The following is an 11,857-nucleotide window of genomic DNA, read 5'->3' as shown; positions in this document are numbered from 1 at the left end:
CTGTTGAGATGAAACAAATGCCTATCAGCTTATTTCACGTCGAGGTCAGCTGCTGACATTTTCCATTCTGCTGCGGTGACTTTAACCGTTGGAGAGCCACTGCTTTATAAAGAATTAACATTTAGACAATCTAAAAGAACCAAAACCCATCATCTTATGCAGACGATCTGCACACACAGAATCGAAAGATACAGTAAAACATCACAAATTTACAATCCTATAAACCAAGCATGCAGGACCTAAAACACCAAATCTACTTTGACAAAGTATTTCATCATAGAGATTTGTGAATGCAAACATGCAGGGCAATTCTGTAACTGGGAATCTGCAGTTACATGCATCTTGCACCTACACTTGTAAATTGCACTACACCCTATTCCATAAGGTAGAGCATTATGGGGCTCTTTGACTAAAGCTTAGAGCATGCTAACCAACATTTGTATTTTATTTATTACACTTGTTTCCCACATTTTCCCCGCACAGCAGTAGGCTCAATGTGGCTTACAGGTTCCGGAGAGGAGAGTACCAACTCCGGGAATATATACAGAGTGGCCTAGTGTTTAGAGTGGTGGACTTTGGTCCTGGGGAACTGGGGTCAATTCCCACTGCAGGCACAGGCAGCTCCTTGTGACTCTGGGCAAGTCACTTAACCCTCCATTGCCCCAGGTACAAATAAGTACCTGTATATAATATGTAAGCCGCATTGAGCCTGCCATGAGTGGGAAAGCGCGGGGTACAAATGTAACAACATGGAATGTTGCTACTATTGGAGATTCTACATGGAATGTTGCTACTATTTGAGATTCTACATGGAATGTTAATGTTGCTATTCCACTAGCAACATTCCATGTAGAAGCCTGCCCTTGCAGAGCAGCAACATGGCCGCGCAGGCTTCTGTTTCTGTGAGTCTGACATCCTGCACGTACATGCAGGACGTCAGACTCACAGAAACAGAAGCCTGCGCAGCCACATTGAGTGGCCTAGTGGTTAGAGTGGTGGACTTTGGTCCTGGGGAACTGGGGTCAATTCCCACTGCAGGCACAGGCACCTCCTTGTGACTCCATTGCCCCAGGTACAAATAAGTACCTGTATATAATATGTAAGCCGCATTGAACCTGCTATGAGTGGGAAAGCGCGGGGTACAAATGTAATAAAAATAGAGTAACAGTAGGTGCAAGGAAGCTGATAAGGTTCCAGAAAGTATGCACCAAAAGGTCCTTTTACTGAGCCGCACTACAAGGTGGCTCATGCTACCCTTTTGTGTGAGTTTCCCACGCGCTGCGGCCACCTTTAGAACACGAGTAAAATGGCAGTGCGCTAATTTCCTCATTATTGTGTGGCCATTACCACGGGAGCCCTTACTGCCACCGATTCGCGCAGGCACGCCTACTCTCTGCCCATGGGCACACCTCCTGTGCTGAAAAATGTTAAAAAGAAACATTTCCACGTGGGATTAGCACTTGCTAAGCGGTACACTACCACGGGATGTCTCGGTGCTCTTTTAGAACACAGTAGGCCTGCGTTAGTAAAAGGGTCTTACATGTCACATGGCCTATAGGTATAATAGGATGCTCATTTAGCACAGGCTAATTCTGTTAGCGTGTTAAGCTTTGGTACAAAGGCCCCTAAATGACTTAGTGCACAACTGCACGGGGGTGTACACATGGGAGGGGCATGCTATAAATTACACGTGTTGCACGGCACACTTAAGGGGGGGGGTTGTTATCAACACAGGCTACTGTCAGGTTATTTTACCACAAGATGGGTTTTTTTTAAGCACAGGGTCTCACTGCATTAAATGGGACCTTTGTGCTAAAATAAACCAACAATAGTGGATAAGTTTCCTCCCCCCACCCCCAATTAGGCATGCTCATTTACTCCTGCCATTGACCTGGCATAAATGGTCACACCAATTTGGGTTTATCCTATCTTGGCCCCAGATGCAGTTCTAGAATTGGCATTCAGTGAGTGGCATCAGCGCTGTTAACTGGAAGTGCCAAGTTACAGAATTGACCTTTAAATCTCTTATAGTCTGTGTAGGATACCGAACAGAATTATAATTAGAAGAATGGAACAGCCCAACATATTATAAATTTCCTCTAAAACTTTACAGTATATACAATTTACTAAAAAAAACTAGCTTTCGGTGAATACGGGCAGGAGTAAAAATATGGCACCTTTAGGTTATGCTGTACGTGAAATTTGTAGAAAATTAAGATTGCCTACTGAATAAGAATAGTTTGAATATATTAGCAAGCTGAAACAAACCTTTATCTGCAAAATTAAGAGGAACACTGGAATTTAATGGGCCCTGTTTACAAAGGCACGCTAAAAATTAGCACACACTAACCATGTTGACACCCATAGGAACATTATGGGCATCTACACCATTAGCACTCGCTAATTTTTAGCATGCACTAAAAACGCTAGCATACCTTTGTAAACAGGGCCCTCAGTCTGTAAAGACAGCTATTTACAAAAATGACACAGAAAAGATTTTGAACCTGAAATGGAACCTCAAGGTGCCAATAATAAATTAATTGGAATATATACTGTGGTTAGTCATTTTCTTAGGCTCATCTAGACGGCAGACAGTTGCTGCAGATTCAGTTTCAAATTTAGCGGAAAACCCACTTTTGAACCATTTTTGTTGTGCAACAGTTCCGCCCAGCATCATTCAGCCACTTCCCATTTCCTCCCATCCCATCCTGGGAAAGAGGAAGGAGCTAGCGCGATTCTCCTGGGTCCTTTCTGCATAGAAATCTTTTTCATCTCTCTTTTTTTAAAATAGCAAGTTTAAGCTCAGTGTAGCTCTTCAGATGCACATTTTAAAAAAAGGCTTATAGAAAGTGACAAAATTTAAAAAATAAAAAAAAAAGGTTCACAAGAGAAAAAGGAAGGAGAAAAAAACAATTTCTTGGAAAGACTGACAGTTCAGCAGCCGAAAGACCTTGGGATTTTAAAATCAGAAGTCTATTGCAACTATCCATAGTCAAGATGTGAGATTGTATTAAGGTAGTTAACCAATAAATAGAAATTAATGACTTATAAGCTTGTATTTTTAGTTAACATGTTCATTCATTCAGTCTCACCAAATCTAGAAGGGACAATTGGGAATCTCTCTCCCTTCTTGTAAACAGACACACACACAAAAATGAAGAAACAGAAACGCCACCAAACCCCTCAAGCTTTTGCAACTAACTCTGGCACTTTAACCAATGCTTAGTCAAGAGACCAACATTGCTTACCTGTAACACGTTTTCTCTTTAGACAACAGTTTAATGAGCAAAGTGCCCCAGGTCTCATGATTGCACTCTGCGCCAAAGTGACAGATTCTTCCAGAAGCTTTTGGAAAGGGTAAAAGCTTTCCTCTGGCCATGGTAGTTATTTTGGAAGCATGAATTCACACATGTAGATTGCATGCGCATGTAAATGGTGATGCAGAAAGCTGCAACTTATACATGGACATCCACACCGGGCAGAGACAGATTTGAAGGAGGCAAGTTGAGGGCATGGCTTGGGCAAGCCACAAATCTATATATATATTCCCCACTTTACAATGGTAATTTAATGTCAATTGGGAAAAATAATTTCTCTGTCACATTTTGCACAGGTTTTTAAAAAGTGGTGCCGCTTACACATGGATGTCGCAAAGTCACAGCTTCCGCACAGAAACGGCTGGATTTGTGCCACTCATTTTTTTTCCACGTGTGTATTTATAAATGACTGCTCCCTTCTGCGTGCAGATAAATACATGTATGCTCCTCTGTGATCTTTTAAATATTTTACAAAAAGTGGTCGGCACAGCCTTTTGTAAACTATCTCCAGCATTCGGCACATCTCAATGCTGATCTCAGTGCTCTATTTGAAATGGGTCTTCACGTGTGGTAGCTCCTACATCAATACAGCTTCCCTCAGTTCTAGAATACAAGGAGAAAGGGTTTGTGTAAGTGATCTGCTGTATTAAAGTCTCTCTTAAAGGGAAGTATTTTTTTTTTTTTTCTAAAGAGAAGCAGTTAAACAGCCCATATGCGTGGGTGGCCCAACTAAGGGTTGTCTTAAGAAAAGAACAAGAACTACCAACAGGAAGGATATTGGTTGGGAAAACATTTTATGGCCAGTAATACCTCAGTTTTCATTTACTTCAGTTATCGTCGGTTTCGGTTTTCATTGATTTTTTTCCGCGAAAAATTTGTCTCGGATTTTGTCGGCGTCCCTACGTGACCTCGCTGCTAATTTTGCAAAAACAAAGGGCAACCCACGCGTTCTCCTGCTCATTGTGGCATTGTTTCTCATTGTGTGAGCATCGCCCCACGCGTCTAACGCAATGCACGTAAGATAAAATCACATGTGCTCAAATCTCATTGTCCCTGTTAAGTGTTTCCCTTGCTAATAAGTTAACCCTTTCCCTTTAGCTCCATCATGGGACTATATTTATTCTCTATAAAATGTGTTTTTGGTATGTATTTTGGAGTGTCTAGAACGAATTAATTGGATTTACATTGATTCATATGGAAATAATTGCCTCGGTTTTCGTCGGTTTCGGATTTCGCCGATTGTTTTCGTACGGATTATCGACGAAAACCGAGGTATCACTGTACACACACTTTTTTCAATCAAGGAAGAGAACACAAAATTATAAAATGGGCCCTAGCCCCTCGGGCAGACTGAAGAACGGTCCAAACCTACAATCTTGTTGCAAAGCCTTGTCTAAACACAAGGATGTGAAGGTGTGAAATGAACTCCAGTTGCAGCCTTGCAAATCACTTCAATGGAGAAAGATATTAAATGCTTATGAGCTTTGAGGTGCCTAAGAATAAAAGATGCAGGCTGCTAAAAATCAGAAAGGGTAGACTGTGTCATTGCATGAAGTACAGCAAAAAGCTGAGAGGTTTTCTATGGCGCCTAGTCATCCCTAATTAGAAAGTGAAACCTGTCTTGCAATCAAAGGAATGAAGAACCATTTGGGGAAAAATGCTGGAAGGACACAACTGCCTAATTAAGATGGAAATCCAACACTACTATATGTAAGAATTTTGGATGTATGCAAGGCACCAACCTATCACGGTATAAAGATAGGTATAAAGTCACTAGGGCCTGAAACTAATCAATTCTGGGGGATGATGCAACTTCCTGCAGAAATGCAACCTTTCAGGTCACGTACCTGAGCTCACAAGACTCTAAAGAATTATTTAGTGGAAGCTTTTATCAGTTGGGCAAGGAATACTTTCATGCGCCATGACACTGTGGTAAGTGTGACGGCAACAACCGCAGCAAGCCCTGCATGAATCAAACTTGGTACCAAAATGGGGCTTCCTTTTTACATAACTGACTACGGTTGTTATGCTGTTAAGGCCAGGCTCTGAAATACATAAAAGGCATTCAAGCCTTTTATATATTTCTCTGAGATAAAAGAGAGGATCTAGGGCAGGATTCCCCAAATGGGGTCACGCACTCCACATTTAGGGTCACAGTCTGCGCAGGTGGTACAAAGGTGCATCATTATGACATGCCTTGGCGGTGTTGTGGATGTCGCAGCAGCTGAGACCATAAGGTCACGGCCTCAAAATGTTTGGTAAGCACTGATCTAAGGCCTTGCCCTCAAATCAGACAGCAAATTTCTCCATTTAAAACAGCAAGACCTTCTGTTGGATTCTTTCCTACAAGAGAGAAATATTTGATACCAAGAAATCATATTATATCCCTTCAGCATCCAGGCTGTAAGAGCCAGAAAATGAATATTGGTGTTGAGCAAGGGTTCTCAACTCAGTCCTCGGGACACACCCAGCCAGTCAGATTTTCAAGATCCCCACAATGAATATGCATAGGATAAATTTGTATACAATGTAAGTAGTGAATGCAAATTTATCTCGTGCATATTCACTGGATAGCCTGACCTGACTGGTTGGCTCTAAGGACTGGGTTGAGAACCCCTGGTGTAGAGTAACATTCCAAGGTTGTGCATGCAGGGAGAAAAAGTGTTTTCTTTCCGTAACCAAGCCTACCCACCAACAGAAAAAGCTGAAGAGGTTGAAGGCATCTTTGGCATGCTATAGCCACTAGCTACTTGATCCTTCTTGGACACAGCAAGGAAAATAAATAACGTAATACCAAATGAAGAACTATGTCTTCAAAAGACAGTCCAAAGAGACAAAAAATGTGACAAGGGCAGGAGGATTCAACAGACTGACAGAGAAAGAAAAAAAAAAAACAACCTTTAAAAAGTGTCAAACAAAACTAAAAGGGCAAGCTTGTGAAAATGTAGGTAGAAAAGCCTGAAGGGGAAAAAAAATGTTAGCTTCTCAAACTCAGAAAAAAAAATACAACAGAGCTTTGGTGAAGGAATTTACACAGCTGTAGCAGTGCAGTAACTATCACACGTGGATACGGAAAGATTTCTTCCCTTTCCAGAAAGCTCTGGAAGATTTGTCCATTTGACATTTAGCATGGTCACGGCCCACACGTTACTGTGAACTGTTGTCTGCAAAAAAAAAAAAAAACTATACGTTTTCTCCAACTTTAATAGCAGCAAAGGGCGGCAGGACACCATGAATACCAAAGTTAGGCATCTAATACAGAGGTTTTCAAACACATCTGCAAGGGTGTCTAACATCCTTTAAAGTGTGCAATCATAAAAAGGCGATCCTTTGTTTTATACAGAAGTACAATAGCTGATTTCTTTAGAAGCAAACAGTCAGAGTCTGATTTTGTACAGTAGTTATAATGTGAAATAACCTTTGGTGCTGAAGTTAGGCTGATTTAAGTACACAGAGAAAGCACTGATGCCAGACACCTGCACCATCCTCTTGTTTGCCACGTTGAGCGGACCCGTTAGGCTATCTTTACAGGATTTAGCAGAATTCACCTTAATATTTCATATACAAGGTCCTGAAATGACCCTACGTTGCATTTAATACCTAAAACAGTCTTCCTAATAAAAAAAAAAAAATCTCTTTGCCAACAAAGCCTATACTTGCTGAATTAGAAAGCAGGTAGGAGAGATGTCAGTAAAGTGAAAGTAATATCCACAGATTGATATCTACTTTTGGTCTTCAGGACATTAACACTTTCAAGTCAACACACTAACCCACTATCAACAGCTCAATGGACCCATAGGCTCCCTGTAGCTGTGCATAAAATGAGTTCTTCGTGGAAATTAACATAAAATTAAATCCCTGACTGCATCAGATGATATCTAAAACTGCTTTCTGAGTATACTTAATTTTCCAGATATAGTTGCCTCAGTGTTTTGGCTGAGTCCAACGTCTGAGAAAGCCTGGTGTTTTCTCTAGTGACCTTTGGGACATATCTGTTACCCGACTTGCAACCAGTGCAGGGTTTGGCCCAGGATAGCTAACGGCATCTACCCAGAGAGTGCAAATAGACCACAGACTTAGTTTTCTGCTCTCCACACGTGTCAGAGCTGTCTTTACTGCAATGCTAGATCCTAATAGCGGATCTAGAGCCCTTCCCATCACCTAGCTGGATCCTGTGCACTGGCGTCTCTGGAGCTGATCTTTGAATCCACCCAATTTACTCTTCCTAAGCAGTCTCTGCACTGGACAGGTGTTCCAGCCCTAGGCCAAATAGAACCAGCAGAATTTATGCACAAATGTAAAAGAATAAAAACTAGGAATCGGTTTATCTTCATATTTGCTATTGACAAAGAAAAACATGAACTATGTGGGGTTTTGTTTTGTTTCAAATGCACAAAGACAACGTCTCTTCCGGTGAGCTCGGCTTTGCATAAACTAAAACACGTTCTTCCTGTAAAGCACTACCAAACGGTGCTACACTTTGTTACATTCTCATTTCTTCATAGCAGCTGCAATTAGACTTGTAATTAACAAATCCATGTTGGGAGCATCCATTTCCCTAACTGGGTGGGAAGAGTGCAGTCTCAATTTACCGGCCTACTACACCTTGCTGATTGGCTCTTACCAAAACGTTAGGACATTCTCATCCTACGCAGAAATGCCAGGCAAGTGAAAAATCCCTGCTAAAGGAAAACCAGGTCCAGAATGTGCCACACAAAATCTGAAACGGAACTTGAGAATTGTTTTCCCAAGAATGTTTTCAAAGTTGTCAGTGGAAGTTAAGTCGGCAGAGTGTATTATTTTACTGCAATGCACACAACCTTGGAGACGCAGTGATTTACTCAAAAGCAAAAAAAAAGTTTCTTTTTTTTTTTATTTAAGGGTAAAAGAAAGGGATCTGATAAGAAGTGTTGAAAAATGCAGCTTCTCATATCCACCGAGAACAAGCAGTCTTTTCATTTTTCCTTTCTGGTCAAGATTCAGCAAACGCTGAAATACCTGCTCTCTTACTTAGGCAGGTCAGGAGTATGTTTTATAGCATCTGAACAGAAAAACAACAGTTTCAAGTACACTGAGGAGTTCACCCTCCATTGCATCTATTCTCTGTTAACATTCTTTGTAGATTTCAAAACTTGGAGCTTCAATTCCTTGATCACTGTCTCTAGTTTTTCTCTTGCCTCTCGCTCCTGTCGGAGTTCATCCTGCAGCTCCCGTCTATCTGCCTCTGCCTGATCCAATCTTCTCCTCAGCTCTGCCAACTGCAAGGGTAAACACGAAAATGAGAAGCAATTTTAGATCTGCTTTTGGGAAGTGTGCAGACCGATTTATTTTAGGGCTGCACATTAATCACAAGTAACACAGTTATTATTAATCAAGATTTTAAAAATTAATCATGATTAATAACAGCCCTCCCTCTCCTCCAAGCATGCATGCACGCACAGTCGGTCCGGCATCTCTCACACCCCTTCCGGACCACCGGTGGCTCTCCCTCCCCTTCAAGTTTACCTTTTTTATTTTCAGTAAGTCTTCGGCCTACAGCAGCAGCCATATTGAAAACATTGCCTCAGCCTGAACCAGGCCTTTCCCTCTGACACATCCGGCCCCATTCTGATGCAACTTCCTGTTTTCAAAAGGGGGTGAGAAGGGTCAGAAGGAAAGGCCCGGTGTAACCGAGACAGTGTTTCAATACGGCTGCCATTGCAGCACAAAGACGTACAGCAAATGAAAAGATAAAGTGTGAGGGGAGGGGAGGGAGAGATGCTGGACTGACCATGTGGGCGGACGAGGGAGGAAGGGCATTAAGAGAGAACCCGGGAGGGGAGGCATATTTGAGAGAGAGAGAAAGACAGAGAGAGAGAGAGAATGGGTGAAGGCACGGGGAACACATATGAGAGAGAGAATGGTTGGGGGCACATGAGAGAGAGAGAATGGGTAAAGGTATAGGGGGGCACATGAAAGAGAGAACGGGTGAAGGCACAGGAAAGCACATGAGAGAGAGAGAGAGAGTAGGTGAAGGCACTGGGGGGGGGGCACATATGAGAAAGAATGGGTGAAGGGCCACATATGAGAGAGAGAATGGGTAAGGCACAGGAGGGCACATGAGAAAGAAAGAATGAGTGATGGCAGGTTATACATATGAAAGAGATAATGGGCTCAGGCTCTCTCCAAAGCTGCAGTATCTGTTCAATGGCTGGTGGGGTAGCTGAAACCCTGACAGCCGAATAAATCCACTGTCTGAGTCACCCCCCTCCTCCTCGTACAGCCTCAGGAGCAAGGAAGTCAGCGGTGTGCCTCTAGACACCAGCGCTTGCACTCCTCAAGCATGCTCAGAAGGGGGCGTCTTTGGAACTGGATTTCTTCGACTGGCGGGGCTTCAGCAACTCCACCAGCAACGGTATGATATCTAATATAGGGGGGGAGGAAAGGAAAGAAAATGCATGCCTTCCAGTCTATCCCTATGCCCCTCGCCCAATGGACTGCTGGCTATGCCCTGCCTTTAATCACGATTAAAAACGTTGTCGAAATGAAGCCCAAATTTATTTAATTTATTTCAATGCATTTGATATATTGCCATTCAAAGAAATTATCAGAGTAGAGTACAATATAGTTCAAAATCAGATGCAGGATACATAAATCTCATCAACAGAAATAAGCAAACAAAACTAGACAGATGAGGTATAATGGAACAATGAATGCAGAGCACTTGACAAAAGTTACTAACGAGATTGCGTAAAGGGAGTAATATTTAGCCAGCAGCGATCAGCGTTTTTTAAGCCACAGGCTGAACTGAGCCCAGATAACATAATGCTTTATTTTTATATTCCACAATGACCTCACAGTTCTAAGCGGATAAGAATCGTAAAAAAGACTGGACATTCTCAGCTAGTACAAGCAACTAAAACATTATCAATATCTTAACACGATAGTCCCACTATAAATTGATCACACACAAATTTCTCAAACAAATAAGTTTTAATCCATCACCTAAAGTCCAAATAACCATTAGCACTCAAAAGTACCCAGTTTCACCACCTGATAAGCAAAGTCTCCAGTTGTTTAAGCCTCTTTTTACCCCTTATGGAGGGAAAAGCAAATAAGTACCTCTTAAAGACCTAACTGAGATGTCAAAACTAACGCCTATGTTTACTAAGGTGTGCTATTGGCATGTTAGCATTAACACGCTTTAAACGCTAATGCGTTCATAGAAATGTATAGGCGCGTTAGCGTTTAATGTGCCTTAACTTTAAAGGTGCATTAAAAACACTAACGCACCTTAGTAAACATACCCCTAAATGATTTATTAAGTAAGATGGAGCCACGCCATACAACTTCTTGCACAATAAACCAAAAGAAATTAAATAAAATGCTTGCCTGAACCGGAAGCCAAAGCACCTTGAGAGCCTATCTGGCTGATTCATGTATTTGTAGTTGAAAGTTAGATACTTTTTTGTATTCATGAGAACCTGAAACCATGCTCCAAAGTTTTATTTTTTTGTTAGCTGATATCCCTCTTTGTAAAATTGGTTTTAGCTATAAGAGCCTGCAAATAAATACCTCTGGTTTTGCCTTGGATGTTTGTTGATCTGTAGTGATTTGAGTGTAATATTTTAATTTGTTGTTTTTCCAGTTTGTTTACAGGAAGTTTCCTTATTTATGTGATTACTTTATCTGATGTTAATCCTTTAATTTCCATTTGATTGTGTTATGAATGTTCTTCCTGTGTATTAATACATTGTTTTTAATTTTTTTATATTTTTGATGTGTATGTGTAGACCTCCAGATGCAGATGGTTGCTGAAACTTGGCTAAACAGGGTCTTTCTTCAGTAAATCTTTTCAAGTATCATTGGTTGTCCCTTCTTCTTTGGACCACCTTTGTTGTTATTTCTTGACTTGTCAGTTCTGCAGAGGTTCACCTCCTGTCTTTCTGTATTCAATGTTGAAACCCAGACGTGGCCCGGCACTGAATATTCAAACATAAAACCATTGGCAATCAGCAAAATGCTGGCCGCCGCCAGCTAAATATCTACCTCTATGAATTTAGGCGTTCAAGTTATGACACAAATGAAACAAGATAAATATGAATTCCTGATAAACGAACACACTATTTCCATCAAAAACTTCAGTCGCAATTTTGCACCAACGGTACTACACGCCAGCTCACCTTCAGAAGGTTTTCGGGTCGGGCAATGGCCTTTGTTAGAGAAAGTGCAGTCAGCCAGGAACTTTTGTGCATGTTTGGTGGTAGTTGCACTGGCAAATGATTTTGCAGTTGTTATATGACATTTTACATGTTACTATGCCTATGAATTTGACTATATTGTGTCTTAATGGGAGCCTCCCAGGCATAGATGCTTTGGACCAGCAGTTTGTAACCTTTGTGGCTAAGGCAGCTCGTATGTGTTTAGTGTCCTTTTTGAATTCAACGACCCCCTCCAGAAATCATTTGCTGCTTAAACCTGATCATCTCTGTCTGATGACCAAACTGACTTATTTTGAAGCATGATTCCTTGGATACGTTTCGTAGTGTTTGGAATCATTA

The 11,857-nt window shown here is 41.5% G+C and overlaps 1 protein-coding gene across 2 annotated transcripts in view; it reads right to left on the bottom strand.

Moving 5' to 3' along the window:
• Positions 1 to 7,688: 7,688 nt before the first annotated feature.
• SKIL (SKI like proto-oncogene) overlaps positions 7,689 to 11,857 on the bottom strand; it is a 51,711-nt gene continuing 47,542 nt past the window's right edge. For both annotated transcript variants that reach the window (XM_030216518.1, XM_030216517.1), the window contains exon 7: positions 7,689 to 8,575. In XM_030216518.1, coding sequence (XP_030072378.1) covers positions 8,414 to 8,575 — 162 coding nt within the window. In that variant the 3' untranslated portion in view covers positions 7,689 to 8,413. The remainder of the gene's footprint in view (positions 8,576 to 11,857) is intronic.

The sequence above is a fragment of the Microcaecilia unicolor genome, chromosome 10, assembly GCF_901765095.1.
Source record: "Microcaecilia unicolor chromosome 10, aMicUni1.1, whole genome shotgun sequence".
Taxonomy (NCBI): Eukaryota; Metazoa; Chordata; class Amphibia; order Gymnophiona; family Siphonopidae; genus Microcaecilia; species Microcaecilia unicolor.
This window is presented reverse-complemented; position numbering and strand designations above follow the sequence as displayed.